Source organism: Dermacentor variabilis, chromosome 1 (assembly GCF_050947875.1).
Source record: "Dermacentor variabilis isolate Ectoservices chromosome 1, ASM5094787v1, whole genome shotgun sequence".
Lineage (NCBI taxonomy): Eukaryota > Metazoa > Arthropoda > Arachnida > Ixodida > Ixodidae > Dermacentor > Dermacentor variabilis.
Window position 1 is genome coordinate 188,298,957 of NC_134568.1, and position 18,939 is coordinate 188,317,895.

Here is an 18,939-nt window from a genome sequence, read left to right on the forward strand (position 1 = left end):
TAGATTTAGCGCAGCTCAGTTATTGAACTTTATTGGTGCTTTTCTGTTGTGCGCCCGTGTCACTGCATTCTCCGCCGATGGCAACGCCAGCGAAGTGGCCGAAATACGAGGCCAAGGACTTGGCTACCAAGGTGAAAATTTTGCAGGCCCTAAAGGACGGGCTCTCTCGACAAGAAGCCATGAAGAAGTACGACGTGAAAAGAAGTACTTGAGCACGTATGTGAAAAATGAACAGATTCTTCAGGCGTTCGAAAGCGAGAAGTTCCGAGCGTCACGAAAGCATCTGCGAACAGCAGCTCATCCAGAGTTGTATGAGGCTTTGCTTCAGTGGACGGTCGACTCGCGCAATGCAAACCTGCCATTGAGTAGACCCCTCATCATGGCGAAAGCCGACAGGTTTGCACTGATGCATATCGATGCATTCAAAGCATCGGAAGGGTGGTGTGCGCGCTTCAGAGAGCGACATGGTCTTGTTTTTAAGACTGTGTGCGGCGAAAGAGGTGCTGTCAACGAAGACGTTGCCAACAACTGGAAGAACGCTCAGCTGCTCGAACACATCGCCGCCTACGATCCAAATGATATATTTAATGCTGACGAAACAGCACTTTTCTTTAAAGGGACCCTGAAACGATTTTGACGATTTTCTACAAACGTACCGAGTCGTTAGAGTAGGCCCTTCTGATCATTAATTGACACATCTAAGTGCTCCGCGTAAAGCGCGTAATTTATTATAAGGTTTTAAAAATGCACATCGCTGCCGATTGCAGCACACTGCTCGGCGGAATTTTAAGCCGCCCCTACCCATATGACGGAAATCGCCCATATGACGTCAGTGGGGCGAGCTATCCGATTGGCTGACCAGGGCACGTGATCAATAATTTATCCAACTTCATGGTAAACAAATGATGTTCGTGATAGTTGGAATGTCAGTTAATTTGTTTTTATAAAGAGAAAGTAACATAAAGAGAATGCAAAAGAACAATTTTTCAGTATACTTAAGCACTTCTGGCACACAGCAAGTGTCGCCTGCTTGTGTTACAATGTGCACCGTCTTTGACGAGAGCTCCGCAGTCAGTGTCGGTCGGTCTTTTCAGGAGCACTATGATTCGACTTTGTTGCGTTGTGGACAGCAAACGTAGCGACTGGCAATATGTCAAGCTGCGACATTGTGTCCTTCTGAAAGCCAGTAGACGAGCGGACTGGCTGCAGCACATTGGACAGCCGCTATCCGATGGGCACCAGGATTTGCGCAATTGCAGCCGTCACTTTACACCGGAAGATTACTAACGCAATAGCATTTCGAGAGTCCAGTATTAGGGTAAACGCAAGCACAAGGGGACAGGGCCTGGCCGTGTCCCCTTGCGTGTCGTTTCAGGGGATAAACAGAAGCACAAATGTGAATGGTCTGCACGGTGCAGCCACCTGGTGGCATAGAGCTCAACCACACACAAAATGTATTCTTCTTTGCTGCTGGTGTAAATTTTTCGCAGGAGTGTAATCGTTAACATGGTTTTTGTAAATGTTTAAAATGTTTTACACTTGGTTAGAGCAATATTAGCTCTTTCTGGCTGGTTAAGCTCTGCGCGAACGGGTGGCTGTACCGTGGGGACCGATCAGGCACGTCAACGTACGTCTACGCTAAAGTTCCTTCATCAGCTCGAGTTTATGCCTTCACCGTTCCATCGAAACGTTCTGCTAGTGTGTGATTACCGGAATACCAGACACGTTCGGCGCTACGACAGAATGCTCGCAACGCACGCTGCTTCGATAGCTCTCGCTTGGGGTTGACGGCCAAGCCACTAGCGGAGACGCTTCGCGCGGGCGGGGGCGGGCTCCAAAACAACCGGAAGTGGACGATGTGACGTTGCATCATGACGCAGAACCAGTGAAGGCGGAGCTTAGCTCCGATCGCTCGGCAAACGTGTTGAGGAGGAAAAGCATGGCTAGGGAGGAGGGTAACTTGTAATCGCTTGTAGCTCCATTAATATGTAACGCTTCCCTTAAATTGTAGTGCGAATGTTCTACTTAAGCTGTACCCTACGCGTACACAAAATTTGTCCGAACCGTTTCAGGGGCCCTTTAAGGCTTTGCCAGACAAGACTGTGACCATGAAGGGAGATCCGTGCATCGGTGGCAAAAGATCGAAGGAACGCGTCACCATTCTTTTAGCCGCCAACATGACAGGAACAGAGCGCTTGCCGCTTGTCGTCATTGTAAAGGCACAAAAGCCATGGTGCTTAAAGAACATGCCTGCTCTTCTGGTGGAATACCGAGCGAATAGAAAGGCCTGGATGAAGTCGGAAATTTTTCGAGGCTGGAGGCAGAAGTTAGACCGACAGTTTTCCGCAAAGAACCGCAAAGTGTTAAAGGGACACTAAAGGTTAATATTAAGTCAACGTGGACTGTTGAAATACCATCCCAGAAACCTCAAAACGTTTGTTTCATGCGAAGAGACTTATTTTAAGAGAAAATGCGTTCTGAAGCGTCAGCATACCTCTAGCGCAGTTCAAATCGCCCGCCCTCCGATCGAGGAGTGGTGACGTCATGGTCTCATAGTGACGTTGCGCCGTCGACGAGTAAAACGGCACCCGCAGACGGCGCTACGGCTTTTCTGCGCAAAACACTAACACGTGGCCAGAAACAGAGCCAAGACAGAGCCGACAGCAGCGCGAAAGCGGAACTATGGTGGCTAGCGGAAGAGAAGGCGCGCGACCGTAAGCTCGTTCTTTATTTTATGACGCCAACTTTGACGCTCACTGCAATGGACGACCCTGACAACGACACACTGGCTCGCGATGCTGGGCTCAACTTCAGCGATTTAAGCACTGATGAACGTGACCTGCTGCTGAGGGCTCGCGCTGCCGGCATCGTTGCATACTACTACAATGGCAACTGTATGTCATGGCTGTACATATTAGCACATTTGTAGCTTTTCCTACGTGAAAACCAAATGCCGCACTCACCGCCCCGTCTTCGACCTGCAGAGTTTCTTGCGCTTCGGAGAATGCAGGCAAGACCAACAGAACAGCGCTACAAAAAAGCATTGCTTTGAAAGGCACTCCACACGACTTCAGTAAGTCAGCGTTGAACTCGTAATCCTCTGGACGAACGTTCAGCAAGCACACTACGCGATTTTTTCGGCTCTTTGCCAACGCGCTGTGGCAGAGGTACGGCCCTTAGCCACTTCAAATGGAGAGGTTCACTCGTTGGCATACAGTGATAAGTAACGTTGGATTCGCCACTGCAACTGCCCTTGCCCAAGTTCCGCGGACCGTTCGTGCATCCCACGACATCACATGGACGTGGCATTCTCGCTGCTTGTTCCAAATGCAAGTTTCACGAGCCAGCAGAACCAGTGCAGCACGACGCGATAACGAAACAACAAACTCCAAAGCGCGCACGGCGCAGAGTTGAGCGAAAACGAAACCTTTCGACCACCCATACTACTGAAGAGTAACGTCAAAATGTTTTGTTTTTTTTTTCTTAGAATCGAACAGAAGTAGACAGGTAGCATTTTCTTCTATCATAACTTAATGAAATGATCTTTTTAATATGAGTAGTTGAGTACTAGTGGCATAAACTATGATGAGGAGTGCCTTCGTCATCGGGCTAGTACCGGAATGTCGCTGGGGGGTCTCAAATCGTGTCATGCATTTACCTCAATTTCTCGGTTACTAACGCTCTGTTCGTGATTATAGTGACGCCTTAGACGTTCTACAGCATTGCTTTATCACTTTAGCTTGACTTCATAGTAACCTTTAGTGTCCCATTAATGGTGCTGGACAATTGTAGTGCGCATAACACTGGACAACATAGAAGTTGTTTTCTTGCCGCCAAACACAACATCGGCCCTCCAACGGATGGACCAAGGCATAATTCAGCACGTCAAGACCAAATACCGCAGGCGCGTGCTGGAACGTATGCTCCTGTGCCATTAAGTCGGCAAGCAGTACGACGTGAATCTTTTGAGCACGGTCAAAATTCTTGCCTACGTTTGGCACAACACGCCCGCGCACGTCATCACCAACTGTTTTAGACACAGTGGCTTCGTTGTGCGTGAGCTTGGTGATGATGCAGTGGCCGAAGTGTCGCTAGACGACAATGGAGATGACTGTGAGGATTTCGGAGGAGTTCTGCCGGATGCGGTGACACTCGCTGATTACGTCGGCATTGATGACGGCGTTGTTACGGCCGGCTCTCTTACCGAAGAAGAAATTGTCAGGGACTTGCTGCATGGCAAAGATTCTGAGGAGGAAGAGGAGCCGCGAGAGGAGCAGCCTCGACCCCCTCACACTGTGAAGGAAGCTGCGGAGGCCCTCGCTGTGTTGGAAGAATTTTGTTGGGACATTGCAGACAGCATGGGAGCTGCTAAGCACCAGGAAGGACTTCGAAAAATAGTATCCGCGCGGATTTCTGCGTGAAAGCAGACGAGCATCCTCGATTGCTTTGCACAGTAAAGGTATGTTGATGAAAGTCGTGCATTTATTGTTTTTGTTGTCCGCTCGATAATTCAAACATTCAGTTAATTCGGACATAATTTACGGTCCTTAGAAGTCTGAATTAACGAGCTTTTACTGTAATATGTGGAGTTACATTATGGCAAATTTCGCTGATACAGGATTGTAGTACAGCGACATTTCGTTAACGAGAGGTACGAAATGCATTGAATCCTATGGGCGTTCTACAGGGATACGAAAATATTTCGTCTTCACAAGAATTTAGTTTTCGCGTGGTTTCGATATTGTGAGTTTCGACTGTATTACGAACAGCATTTGTTCAGCATAAAGTTGGAAAAATTATTGATGACATGACATGGGTTGCCAATCGGATATCTCGCCCAACTGACATCAATTAGCATAACTATGTCATTTGATAGGGGGTGGCTGAAAACACAGGGGAGCAGCACCACTGGAATTGGTAGCAATGCACATTTTTAAAATGTTATGATAAATTAGGACACTTTATGTGGCATGCTTAAATGCATCACTTAATGATCAGAAGGCACTACCCTAACCACTCAGTATGTTTGTACGAAATCGTCAAAATTGTTTCAGGGTCCCTTTAAATTAACAAGCTTCAATGTACTAGCCATAAGAGAGAAAATAAGGAAAAGCAAGGAGGTTAATCAAGATGGATGCCTGATTGGCTATTCTGCATGGGAAAAACATTCATAGCCAGCCACATATCACATAAAACCAAGCAGTACTCACCAGGTCTGAAAGAACACATCTTCATCAACGAAGCCAAAATTATCATGCAGCTTTGTCACGGTGCCTGTAAAGACACGTTGCTTTGTAGATGGCGTGGTAACACCAGTAGTTGCAGCAGCTGCACCAAGCAGCCGAGCAGCTGCTGCTTGTGTTGTGCCATAGCCAAGGCTTGCACCCCCTGAAGCTGCCAATGATGCAGCTGAGAGGCCCAGACCAGCCTGCACAATAAAACAATACAATGTAAGGCTTCTTCACGTTATAATAGGACGTACCTGCATATCAGAATGCCATAAAAAGTTAAACTGAAATTATTATGCAGCAAAAAACTGATTCGAGTGAAATTTTTCCCACGGAAAACAAAGTTCTGAGCAGTAATAAGGCAACAACCATGTCCAGACAAAACTCTTACGTATAGTGCACACTTTCCAGATTTGGATAGTAAAGAAAGCAGAAAATATTCTGCATGTGGAAGTGGACATGAGCATAAAAACGCATTTTTACTTGAGCACCATAAGTTTGTGTTTCTCCTATTGTGAAATGGCTCCATGCCTGTGCACATCAAGGTGTCTGTGAAATGGCGCCATGTGTGCAAAACAGCTGGGGCTGAAGCTGTGTTTTGCATTGCAACAGCATGCAGCAGGCTAGGCACATCAAGCAAATACAAGAGCCATCTCTACTGGAGTTATCACATAGCAGAGACCTCAAAGATCTTGTCTGTGATACTTAAATCCAGGTGAATTGTTCTCTTCATGGAACCTTCATCTATAAACGTAAGCACACCTGCATCTCCATATTTAAAAGTGAGTCAACGCCAGCTATGGCTTTGTGAGCCATAGCTGTATAACAGCAGCAACAGTATACTGAGTATGCTTCACTGCGCACGACTGCTGTACTGGGGCAAAGTTGACTTTCGGGAACCGGCATTATGCAACACTCCATGCTTTCCACGCTTCGAAGCCATTGGCCTATTGGAATGCACATCACTTTGACAGGACTACAGCATCAGCTCGAATAAACCGAATGTTTGAATGAAGCGTGTTCGAATTAACGAGATTTGACTGTACCAGATACAAGGGTGAATCGAAAGTCTTTGCCCCTATTTTTTTAGCCAATTTATGGCTGTAAATGCGAAGTCAACATATCCATTCCCAGCGGTGCACCTTTCTTGCACCGGCCCGGCCTTATCTGCCGATAACTCCACAGGCCAGCACTGCTGTCAGTTGTTGACCATGGCGGTTGTGCTTCACACGTCCACGGCATAGGAGCAACGAAGTGCAATTCGTTTTCTATGGAACAAGGGACAAACACCCATCGAAATCCACAGGGGAATGCAGCCCTTGTATGGGGAAAGGTGTCTCGCTTTGAGAAGTTTGAGGTGATGGCAGTGCGAGTTCGCATAAGGCTGTGAAAACTTGCATGACAATGAGCATTCGGGGTGGCTGCATGCATTGCTGACTGACGACAACAACTGGGAAAGTCTGGCACCCACCATGCAGACCGGACCTCGCCCCTAATGATTTTTACATTTTCGATCCGCTGAAGTCGCAGGACAGCAATTCGCACACAACAATGAAGCCAAGACAGCAGTTTGACGGTGGTTCAAGAGTCAGCCGGACAAATTCTACCACAGAGGCATCTAAAATTTAGTGCTGTCACGGGACAAATGTCTGAACCACTGTGGGGACTATGTGGAAAAATAAGCTAAGGTACGTAGAATCATCATCATCAGCAGCCTGTTTTTGTCCACTGCAGGACGAAGGCCTCTCCTTGTGATCTCCAGTTACCCCTGTCCTGCACCAACTGATTCCAACTCGCGCCCGCAACTTTCCTAATTTCATTGCTCCACCTTGTCTTCTGCAGTCCTCGACTGTGTTTCGTTACTCTTGGTACCCATTCTGTAACCCCAATGGTCTAACAGTTATCTAATCGGTGCATTACATAACCTGCCCAGCTCCATTTCTTTCTCTTAACGTCAATTAGAATATCGGCTATACCTGTTTGCTCTCTGAGAGCTTGAATACTGGTTGCCTTGGTGCCTTGCCTCCCACTTCAAATGCTGCCTCTGAAGCCAGCTCTAGTTACGGTTTCATTCATTACCTCCATGTCATCTTCATCTCTTTGTTCTAAGGTTGCACATTTGTTTACAAGTACCAGCCTGAATTTGTCTGCTTTTAGCCTTACTGCCTCTAGGTTGACCTGTTTTTTCTTGACCAATTTTACTATTTCTCTCTTCAAATTGAGGTAAATCCTAGCCATCACTAACCTATGATCCCTGCACTTTACCCTACCTAACACTTCTACATTCTGCACTATGCTGGGATCAGCAGAATGTATGAAATCAATTTCATTTCTTGTTTCAGCATTAGGGCTTTTCCAGGTGCACTTTCTGTTGCTACACTTCCTGAAAAAGGTGTTCATTATTCGAAGCTTATTCCTTTCTGCGAATTCTACCAGCATCTCTCCTCTAGCGTTTCTAGAATCAATGCCATAGTTGCCAATTGCTTTTTCCCCGCTTTTGCATTGAAGTCACCCATTACTACAGCATATTGGGTTTGCACTTTTCTCATCACCAATTCAACATCATAAAACTGATCTACTTCATTATCATCGTGACTGGATGTTGGAGCGTAGGCTTATACTACCTTTAATCTATACCTCTTATGAAGTTTGATTACAACTACAGCTACCCTCTCATTAATGCTGTACAAATCGTCAATGTTGCCCGCTATGTCCTTATGGATTAGGAATCCTATCCCGTATTGCTTCTTATCTAGGAGACCTCTATAGCAGAGGACATGTCCGTTATTCTGCAATGTATAAGCCTCACCAGTTCTTCTAATCTCACTAAGGCCGATGATGTCCCAAACAATGTCTGATAGTTCCTCAAAGAGTCCTGCTAAGCTAGCCTCACTCTACAGAGTTCAGCAATTAAAGGTATAGTACGTATATTTGTAATTACCTGTATGTACCTTATTTTGGCTAATAAAGAATAGTGGTAAAGGCTTTCTGATTCACCCTCATACATGGTCTCAACTTTTAACTGAAGTAGCCAATAATTGCAGCAGAGCCGGCTTTAAGTACCTAAATGAGAGGTATTTGAGGTAAAAAATGCCACATTAACTCTTATAGAATGGTTTTCCCTGTGTGTATATCACAGTATTAAGCTGTTTCTACCATATCAACTTGCAACAGGTACTGTATTTAGCTGTGCTTCAAGACAGCAAGAAAAAGAAAAAAGACAACAGAACAAGGGCATGTCAACAAGGGCATGTCAACAAGCCCATGTCAACAAGAACATGTCAACAAGACCACGTCAACAAGACCATGTCAACAAAATCATGCCACAGGACATGTGCAACTAAACCGCAGTTACAGTGAAGACTTCTACAGGTTTCTTTACCTATAATGTGCACAATTTCTCCTGCATAACTGTGCCATGGAACATGTCAAATTTTTTCAAATTCCAATCGTGCAATCTGCTCTTCTGATAGTGCAGTGTTGCAAGGAAGGATCCAACTAATAAGCAAATTATGTGTCAGCAGTTGAGTGCGCATACTATTACAATGTATATTTAAAGTGGCCCAGACCTAGTCCAAGGTTGTTTTTTTTTGACCAGATATCCTCCTTTAGGAAGCTCTGTGCCACGTTGGTTCTAGGAATATCAAACTGCAGCACAAACAGTACAAATAGCAAGGCCACATAGAGGTAGTACATTAGAATGTCTACCAAAAAGAAATGAGATGAAAGTGCAAAAACAGCGACTGACGGACTGACAGCACCAGCTATATCCATGACTATGGCTCCTCCATTAACATTTAGGATGATGATGGCAGTGGTGACACTGATGAACTGAGATTTGGAGCAACTAAATAACAACTGCTGGACACGCCCTAGGCTATTTCAAACGCTTAGAATTGTCAAACATTCGATGCGGTGGAGGGGCGTGGCCTCTCTGTCCCGATGTGGGAGCGGCCCGCTGCACGTGATTAGCGCGCACCGAGGGACCTCAATAAAGTTACTCATCCATCCATCCATTACAGAAAGTATTTGCTTCCTCTAAAACAATGCTGCTCTGCCTCTAAATTGAAAAATATGGAAGCCTAAATTTGAGTATCCCTTTCAATTTAAACGAAGGCGACAGACCTTTTCACACAGCTTGCTGTAATTAGCTTACTTCAGATTGAGTGCGCCTGCTCAGACGTTGCCTTTTTACCTTATGAATTTTTCACTGACAGCTGCCAGCTTAGTCATGTTTTCAGCAAGGCTTGAGCTAGCATCAGTCAGAAACACCTGGCCACACTGAATGTCACCAATGCTCTTCTGAGCCGGGGCAGCCTTTATGAGGCCTCTGGCAATGCTCAAGCATTGCTTTAGAGGACACCAGGCACTTTTCAATAGTCTGCTTTTCCTCGTAAAGCTGAAGTCTCTGCTCAGCAACTAGCTGATTCACAAATGGCACTGACTTATTATTTGGACACCAACAATTCAGACAAGCTCAACCATTTGGACTACTTCAAGGCACGATCAATGGCACATAAATTTAATGTATAAGTATGACCAAAATTTCAGACAGCTTCAGGAATTCCGTATCAATAATTCGGCCACAGCATGGTAGCTGTAGCAATAACCGCCGCAGCATGGTTGTCAGCATATTGCCAACACCTCGAAATCGAAACTAGAGAACCCTAGTTAATTGATGGCATATTGCCAATATCTCCTCAAAACCAAAACCAGCAAAGCCGAATTAATCCAGCACCGACTGCGGCTAAACCGCAAAAAATTAAATGAGTTTTACATGCCAAAACCACGATCTGAATATGAGGCACACTGTAGTGGGAGACTTCGGAATACAGTAAAAGCTCGTTAATCCACAACTAATTAATTCGAAATTACTGATCATTCGGAGTAGCCACCGCAGTCCGTCCAGCAATGTATTGAAAGCAATATGTAACACATCCTGCTAATTCACACTGAAATCCGCACCACCACCGATAATTCGAACTCTGTGCCATTATGGATGGGGAGAGTGCTAGCGTGTGGGAGCACGTTGGCGATGCTGGCGTCGCCGCGCTGGCCACACAGCTTTGTTTTTCCAATCTGCAGCCCTTTGTTTAGGCCTAATTGGGGAGAGACGCATTTGTGCCTAGCCATGGCATGGCCAATGCCTCTATTGCAGGTTGCTTCTCTCCTGTGAGGTTTCGTATAAAGCTCAAGGGCGATAAAATTGTCACCGCGCGCCGTATGCTATATGTGCGAGCGAAAACGTGCGAGAGTGAGCCGGCGAAAGTGGCTCAATCTCGCGTGCGCTAGCAAGGATGGCGAGGCGGATGCACACCCTCTCCTGTTGCACGTGCAGCACGGGGGTAAGGTGGAGAGGGGGGGGAACGTTCTTCTCTGGCAGTTGCTGCTGCGTACTGCGCGGCCATGCGGGCACCGCATCTTGAAAGCGATCTGTGACATGGCCAAAGCGCGTGCCCGCATGGGCCTCATCTTCAACGTGATCTGCGATGTTTGCAGTATGCACGTAGTGCTGGTAGCTTCGTATGTGATGTGCTTTCTACGTTTCATTCGTGTTGAAGCGAACGCTGTATGAAGGTCAATTCACTCGCTGCTACTGCCGCGATTCCTCACTCCAGCGTTTTTCGGCGAGTTTCGGCTGTCATCAAGCGAGATGTGTTCATGTTTACCTGCGCGTGCATGCCACTGTACTTGTTCATTTAGTTAGTAGGCGAATGTCCGCAAGTTTATACGGCCAATCAAACTACTTTCTTTACTTCGCATAGCTATCTACTAATTTGCTATTGCAATTGATGCTTCGCTTTTTGGGCGAAACTGCGACATTACTTTTTTCTTTACGCCCGTTGGTGCGACGGACGCATGGATGGAGCAAGAGCCATCTCGAGGTCGGGCACGTTGAACCATGTTGGCCGCGTCCGGTTACGTTGGCTGCGCCAGTGAAAGTACAGACGTTGTTAGTCACGCCAACGTGACCGTGTGTGTGTGCGTGCTCACACCACGTCGGACTATATGCATGCCTTAACCAAGCAATTTTTTTCTCTGACTTCATTAGTTTGAATTCTGTATAATTCGAACTTCCATAGCATCCCCACGGAATTCAAATTAATGAGCTTTTACTGTAACTTGGGCTATCTGGGGTTCCTTAACATATACCTAAATCTAAGTACACCGGTGTTTTCATATTTTGCCCCCACTGAGATGCGGCCGCCGTGGCTGGGATTTGATCCCGCGACCTAGTGCTTAGCAGCCTAACACCACAGCCACTAAGCAACCACGGCAGGTGCTAAACCATAGGACAAGCGTACCTTGGCCAGCCATTCACAAGTCCTGTGGTGTTGGTTCCATGCGTTTAGCATTTATTCATCCATGTTAATAGCACATGACCCCAGTGACTTGTTGTTAAGTGAAGTTGTTACAGCGCCGACTGCACCCGCAATGTCTGCGCTGATGAAGACAATGCGTCCTCGATGAAAACCTGCTGTCACTCGGCTATGCTCGCATGGTTGACTACTAGACTGTGTTTTTGTAACGATGCATTTTGCTTGATTCTATATGCTGGCCTTATCATACGCCATTCATGGCCGGCTGATTCAATTGATAACTCAGGTGGAGCATCACTCTTAGAAACGCCAAAGCGCAAATAGTAGTGGCACCGGAAACGGAATCGCTACAAAATCGCAGTCCTGTTATGTTGCCAGGGGTTGAAGGTTTGGTTCATGCATTTATAGCACTTTCACCTATCTGTGGCGACAGCATGACAATGATCGAGACAGGGACAGACCAGTACATAGGCAAGTATACGTGCGCGCAGAAACGTATTGACAAACCTCGGCTTTACTTTTGGGCAATCCATTTCGGGAATACCGGACACATCAACGGACTACTGCGTTCCTGGCACAGTGCCAAGAATGCAGTCACTCGTAGACGCCGACGGATCTGACACTACTGACATAGAGAAAGAAATTCAACAAGAGGGGACACTCAGCAAAAGCTGGCAACAGGAAACATGTCATACCTAGTGTCAACCCCATCCGTAAGTTGATGCGAGCATCGGAAAACAAAAAAAGTGAAATGAACTTACAGACATTTTATTTTTTTTATTCGTTTTGCGTATAAATGAACTTATACTTTGAACTTATACAGACGCGCCATATGCATGTGTCATCCACCAGACATGCCACCGAAGTGAGTGAAGCCGGCTGCGCATGTGAAGCTCGCCTGCTCGGTGACCCATCTCTTTTGGATGTAGCCAGTTTGTCGGGATCCCGGCGTTTTCTTGCGTTCCGTCTGCATTTCGACTGCTGCACTACTGGACTACAGCAAGGTGAGGAATTTTGTTTGACAGTCTGCGATGCACTTCAAGCACATTTAGGCTTAATGCACAAAACTGAACCTATATAGTGACGCAGTTATTGAAAAACAGCTCCGCCGTCCAGGCCTAGTTAATTTGATTTAATTACTCGTACTGGGAGATGTTTGCGATGCTTTCTATGAGCCCAAGCATTATTATAACTTATTTTGGTAGTTTTTGGGCACGCTCACCGCACCTGGCTTTGTGACAAAAAGCACCTCGGCCATGTGACGCAGCTTCATGTATACTGAATCTTTCTGGGAGAAGTTCGTGACGCATTCTCTGACCCCAAAAATTATTGTAATTCATTTCGTAACCTTTTGGGATACTTTTGAGGCATGCTCGCCGCGTCTGGGGTTGTGAAGCTGTTAGCAAAAAAGCAAGCCGGCCGTGGTGAGTCAGTTTTGCGAGTATTTAATTTTAGTGGGACAAGTTCGTGACGCTCTTATGGTCCTGCAACAACATATACCTTCTTTCGGTACTCATACATGTCAAAAAGGTGACAAGCGATTGCCAAGAGTGATAACACGGGAGTGTGCTGCTTGCGCCAACAGGGCGCATCAAAGATAACACCGAGGAGCTCAAGAACTTGATGTTTCGGTCTTCTGAGCGACTGCAAACAGGCTTTGCACCCACGAATTTGTCTTGAGTGTGACTAGAAAGTATTCTGCAAGCGTGTAACATGGTCTGGCTGAGAGGCTGTCTTGTAGACACCTCTGTGTACTTGGCGCACCATTGCGTCGCCTGAAGCCAAGTTGTTTTGCAAACGAGCAGTTACCCATGTATTTTTGCTCTTATAGTGCAGGAAATAATGCCCGGGAAGGGAGGGATGCTTGAAAATCAGATGTTTTCTACAGATTTTGTGGCACTGTTTGGGAGGAGTCTATTTGCTACGAAATGTATGTAAAAGTGAATTTATCTGTAATTCCGCTCATTCACCACTTACGTATGTTTCGCCTCTACACGCAATATTCCTGTTAGGTCAATATAACAAAACAATACATGCTCGTAATTTACTTTTTTTCAGCTGATGGCATCCGGTGGAGCTTCGTACGGCAACAATTGCTGCTTACCTGGTGCCACAACTTTGGATGAATGCAGAAGAAGCTCGGAACGAGCATTTATATAGAGCAAAACAAACATTTCATCATTTCAGAAGACGTCTTGCGTTCTCTTTATGAAATTGTACGTGACACAGATTCGGTGGAGGCTTGTAAAGATTGTTCGCAATCATTTTTACTGAATAATAAAACGATTCCGCGCCAAGGCCGCACGTGGTTCAGCAGTAGAAGCGAAAAAAGAAAGAAAAATAAATGACGCGCCGATCAGCGGAGCCGGCGTAGCGTGTACCAGCTGGCATTCAAAACGCGCGCACCCAAAACTGAAAATGGAAGGTGTTAATACCATCCGCTTGGCGCGCTACAGTCAATTCGGCCGCTGGGCTCTATGGGAGTGTCCACTCCGTTGAATCTCTTTTCTCTATGGTAGTGATGTGAAATTTCTCAAAAGTTAATGTATCCCCAAAAGTGGATACGCTCACTTTCGGGGACCAATGTAAATCAATGTTACATTTCAAGCACTGGACATGTTCATTAAAAAATAAACTTCGGAGCTTTTAATGTACATTACATTCTTTGCAGGAACGTTGAAGATACATCATAATGATAAACATTTACTCAAGAGGTTGCCTAAGTAGATGGAACTATCGGAGCAAATGTATACAGGGCACAGTGTACTGAAATGTAAATAGCCTACACAATGAATCTGCATATTTAAAAACACAAATTAGTCCACTAAGGCTTAATGACCATGTAGGCAGGCAAGAGTCTACAACGTCAACACCTTCTCATAAACACAGTGGCCTCACACAAGCATATGGTTGCAGATGCAACCAGACTAATGGCTGCCAGCTCCTTTTTGAAAAGCACTACGAGCTCTCTTGAAGGAGTACTGACACAAAATTTCAAAGTCGTGTTAACGTGTGAGATTGATTTATGTGGGCACACACACATCGTCTGCAAAATATGAATGGCAAATACAGCTCAGAACATATTTAAAATCCATTTCAAAGTATGTGCGCGGAGCCAACTGCAAAACGCAGCACCTCGTGACATCGACATCAAGAAAGGAATGTAAACAACTGAGAAAACGCTACATCACGAGTTTGCGCAGCCGTCGGGGCAGGCTCTGCGAGCAAGTTTCTCGCCACTCTGATCGACCCGGTGTCTTTCTTTTCTCTATCCCTAGTCGTGACACTGACCTCTTTGCCACTGATGGTGGCACAAAAATCGGCTAAAATTTGTTTCTGACATGAAATAACTCGTAAAGTGACCTCGAAAGTGTGCATGTTACAATATGTTGCGCGATACTGTAAATTGTTGGCGTGATTTCGACTCGCAAGCAGTCAGCACAGCCACTGCTGCAATTGTCTCTGCAAAGCGGCTCACCTGGCTAACATGTTTTCTCATCGCTACCAACGGCGTTTGTGTTGTCACTAATGAGGGACAAAATTTGCAAATGTTGATTGTGCTGACGAATATAGAAGCTGTATTACCAGCTGCGGATGGGTCGCAAGAGCCGTAAGCCTCAGATCCAACGGCCAGCGAGCTAGGCCTACATACCGTTTCCCAGCAATCGCCAGTTCGCCTGGCTTGCTTGTTGCAAGACAGGCTTACAGTTGGCGTCGACAAGCGGCAGAAGTGGTCCGTGTCCGTGCGCGCCACTGGATGCTTAGAACTGACCCCGTTGAAGAGCAGCCAGATTTGCTCATTTCATTTCAAGCGTGCCTGGTATAAACAAAACCAGCTAAGCTTAGAGCAGTCAGACTATCTTCTGCCAAGACTACGTACACCCAAGCCTAAAGCTGTGCCGACTTTTACCTTGCCTTGTGTTCTGCACCAGAATATGCTTCATTCCCAAAGCGCCCACAACGAGTGGCTCATACTACTGTATTTACTCGAATCTAGGCTGACCCCGATTCTAAGCCGACCCCCTAAAGACCGAAGCCAACATAAAATATATATATATTACCACGAATGTAGGCCAAACAAAAAAAGCGTGGACAGCGTTCACAAAATTCAAACAGCATTTATGGAATCTGAACGTGCAGAGCTCATTCAATGTCGTCATCGCTGCTGCACTCGTTGTTGTGTTCCTTGTCACTGTCACCTTCAAACACTGCACTATCTTCGGTACCGTCAAGCGCATTAGATATGCTGCACTTTTTAAAGGCGCGCACGGTCGAAGTACCTGGGATGTCGTCCCACGCTGCAGCTACCCAGCTCGCCAGCTGCGATAGCGATGCACGTTTGATGCGGCCCGTTGCTGTTAGCATGCGGTCTTCGTCAGTCAACCAGTCCGTGTAATATTTCCACAGACGATCCTTGAAAGGTTTGTTGATGCAGACATCAAGTGGCTGCAACTGGCCCGTCATGCCGCCCGGTATGACAGCGAGGTCCGTGTTCGCTTGGGCGAGCCCAACGCTGCAGCTACCCAGCCCGCCAGCTGCGATAACGATGCACGTTTGATGCGGCCCGTTGCAGTTAGCATGCGGTCTTCGTCAGTCAACCAGTCCGTGTAATATTTCCACAGACGATCCTTGAAAGGTTTGTTGATGCAGACATCAAGTGGCTGCAACTGGCCCGTCATGCTGCCCGGTATGACAGCGAGGTCCGTGTTCGCTTGGGCGAGCGCAGCGTTCCCGTTGTCAGTCAAGTGCCCACGGTAAGAGTCGACGACAAGGAGCAAGTTCTTTGTCAAAAGGGCTCCTGGACGCCGTCGCCACGCAATCTTCGCCCACTCTTCCACCTTCACATCCGTCATCCACTTGTTCTCATTTGCCCACACAATGAAATTTCTTGGGAAAGTTTCTCGAGCAGGCAGTGTCTTCCTCTTAAATATCATATAAGGAGGGAGTTTATGTGGGAAAGTTTCTCGAGCAGGCAGTGTCTTCCTTTTAAATATCATATGAGGAGGGAGTTTATGTCCATCAGCTGTGCAGCACAGCATCACAGTTGCGCGCTGCTTCTCGTAGCCCACAGAGCGCACCTTCACCTCCTTGGCACCCTTTTCATTCACGGTGTACGCCACTGGCATATCAAAATACACAGCCGTCTGGTCGGCGTTGCCGATTTGCCCAAGGTTGTAGCCTGCCGCTTCTCTCTTTTGCAGCATGTGGCGCTGAAAAGCTATCAGCTTTTCTTCTAGATCGCTTGGCAGCTTCTGGGTGATTGAAGTGCGACGTCGGAGGCTGAAGCCGAAGCGCTTCATGAATTTCTTAAGCCAGCCCCGGCTGGCTTTGAAATCCTTTGGCATTAGGCCTCACTCCCTCGAAAGTTCCCTAGCTTTCACTTGGAGCACTTCTGTTGTCACTGGAAAAGCAGCTGCTCTCTGTGTCCGAACAAAGTCGGCCAAAACTGTCTCCCCTTCGTGGTGACGGTCTTTCTTTGGTCCGCTAAATGCCATCCTCGTTGCAGCACACATAAAAAGCTGCTGTCGTTGTCCCCTCCAACGACAGAAGTTTTTCTTGGCGACGACGAAGTCCCGCCCGGCTTGAAGGTTTGACGATGCCTCTGCGGCTATCACAACTTTTCACTCGAAAGCGGCACTGTAGTGGCATCTCCTGCTTGGTGCCATCGCGATAACACCACGCCGCACACCAATACGGCCAACACGACACAGGTCAAAATGACGACCTCGCTTGTGTACGGTTGGCTACTGGCACGGCTAGTAGCGGCTGCGATACTGACTTTTCTAGATGGCGCTAGCTGTGCACCATATTTAGCAGTTTCAATGAAAAACTGGCGCATTTTTTTTAAATTCTCGAATCTAAGCCGACCCTAGACTTTGGAATATGATTATTTGAAAAAAACTATCGGCCTAGATTCGAATAAATACGCATATTGATAGCTGTCGCTAGCCGCACTTTCCCAGTCGCTGCTTTGTAGTGGATCCAGTCAAATGTGGTTGACCCCGTCTAATTCGGCGGCAACTACAGCAAGCAGGAAATAGTCGTCACTGGACAACGAAAACGAGGACAACGGTGATGGCAAGGACATCGCAAAGCATGTGCAGGCGTAGCAGACGAACTAGCAACACGAAGCTCACGCGCCAGCGAACACACGGGTGTGGCATGTCACAGTTTTGCACAATCACGTCTCCAGCTGTGTTTTGTGGGGGTTCCACTCTGCGTGCGGCTAGGGCTGAAGGCGAGCTCCGGATCTAGCCCCACGCAGTCGCTTTGTGTTGCTCCCCAACCCGTAGCGCGGGAATCGCGGCTACGTCGGGTTCGAACGAATAAGGCAACCAGCGGCGTCAACTGTAAGAACGTTTATTGCTACCGGAAATTAAGAACACTGGCAGAGGGGCGTCCTCTCTGTAATAATAATAAATAGGCTGGCCTCGTTGCCCGGGATAGTCAGGCAACGTGGTCACTCACGTGTTGCGGACAGGGGAGAGGCGCACTCTGCCCTCTCCCGATTCTCCCTCGCTCTCGCGACGCGCGCGCCCTTCCTCTCCGACTCGCGGGGAGGACGGGCGAGGAGGACATTCCTCTCGCCCAGGTAAAAAGGTACAAAACAGCGCGACCGGGGGAGACCCTCTCTCTCTGAGGCCGGACCCCTAACCTGCCGGACTGGAGTACCTGCCGCAACACGTGAGTGACCACGTTGCCTGACTATCCCGGGCAACGAGGCCAGCCTACGTGTTGCGGCAGGTACTCCAGTCCGGCAGGTTAGGGGTCCGGCCTCAGAGAGAGAGGGTCTCCCCCGGTCGCGCTGTTTTGTACCTTTTTACCTGGGCGAGAGGAATGTCCTCCTCGCCCGTCCTCCCCGCAAGTCGGGGAGGAAGGGCGCGCGCGTCGCGAGAGCGAGGGAGAATCGGGAGAGGGCAGAGTGCGCCTCTCCCCTGTCTATGCCGGCTCTCGACGCGACGGCGCGGGGGAAGATGGGCGCGTGTGCTCCCCACATCCCCGGCTAGCTCAGTCGATAGAGCATGAGACTCTTAATCTCAGGGTCGTGGGTTCGTGCCCCACGTTGGGCGCCAAATGTGGGGGTTCCACTCTGCGTGCGGCTAGGGCTGAAGGCGAGCTCCGGATCTAGCCCCACGCAGTCGCTTTGTGTTGCTCCCCAACCCGTAGCGCGGGAATCGCGGCTACGTCGGGTTCGAACGAATAAGGCAACCAGCGGCGTCAACTGTAAGAACGTTTATTGCTACCGGCAATAAAGAACAATGGCAGAGGGCCGTCCTCTCTGTAATAATAATAAATAGGCTGGCCTCGTTGCCCGGGATAGTCAGGCAACGTGGTCACTCACGTGTTGCGGCAGGTACTCCAGTCCGGCAGGTTAGGGGTCCGGCCTCAGA

The 18,939-nt window shown here is 47.6% G+C and overlaps 1 protein-coding gene and 1 non-coding gene across 3 annotated transcripts in view; one reads left to right on the forward strand and one right to left on the reverse strand.

Annotated features, from left to right (window-relative positions):
* The window catches only part of LOC142589870 (cell division cycle and apoptosis regulator protein 1-like), a 221,717-nt gene that overhangs the window by 179,228 nt on the left and 23,550 nt on the right, over window positions 1–18,939 (reverse strand). For both annotated transcript variants that reach the window (XM_075701526.1, XM_075701519.1), the window contains exon 5: window positions 5,211–5,428. In XM_075701526.1, the coding sequence (XP_075557641.1) occupies window positions 5,211–5,428 (218 nt within the window). The remainder of the gene's footprint in view (window positions 1–5,210; window positions 5,429–18,939) is intronic.
* TRNAK-CUU (transfer RNA lysine (anticodon CUU)) lies at window positions 18,546–18,618 on the forward strand. The gene has a single exon. It is a non-coding gene; the product is annotated as a tRNA-Lys (tRNA).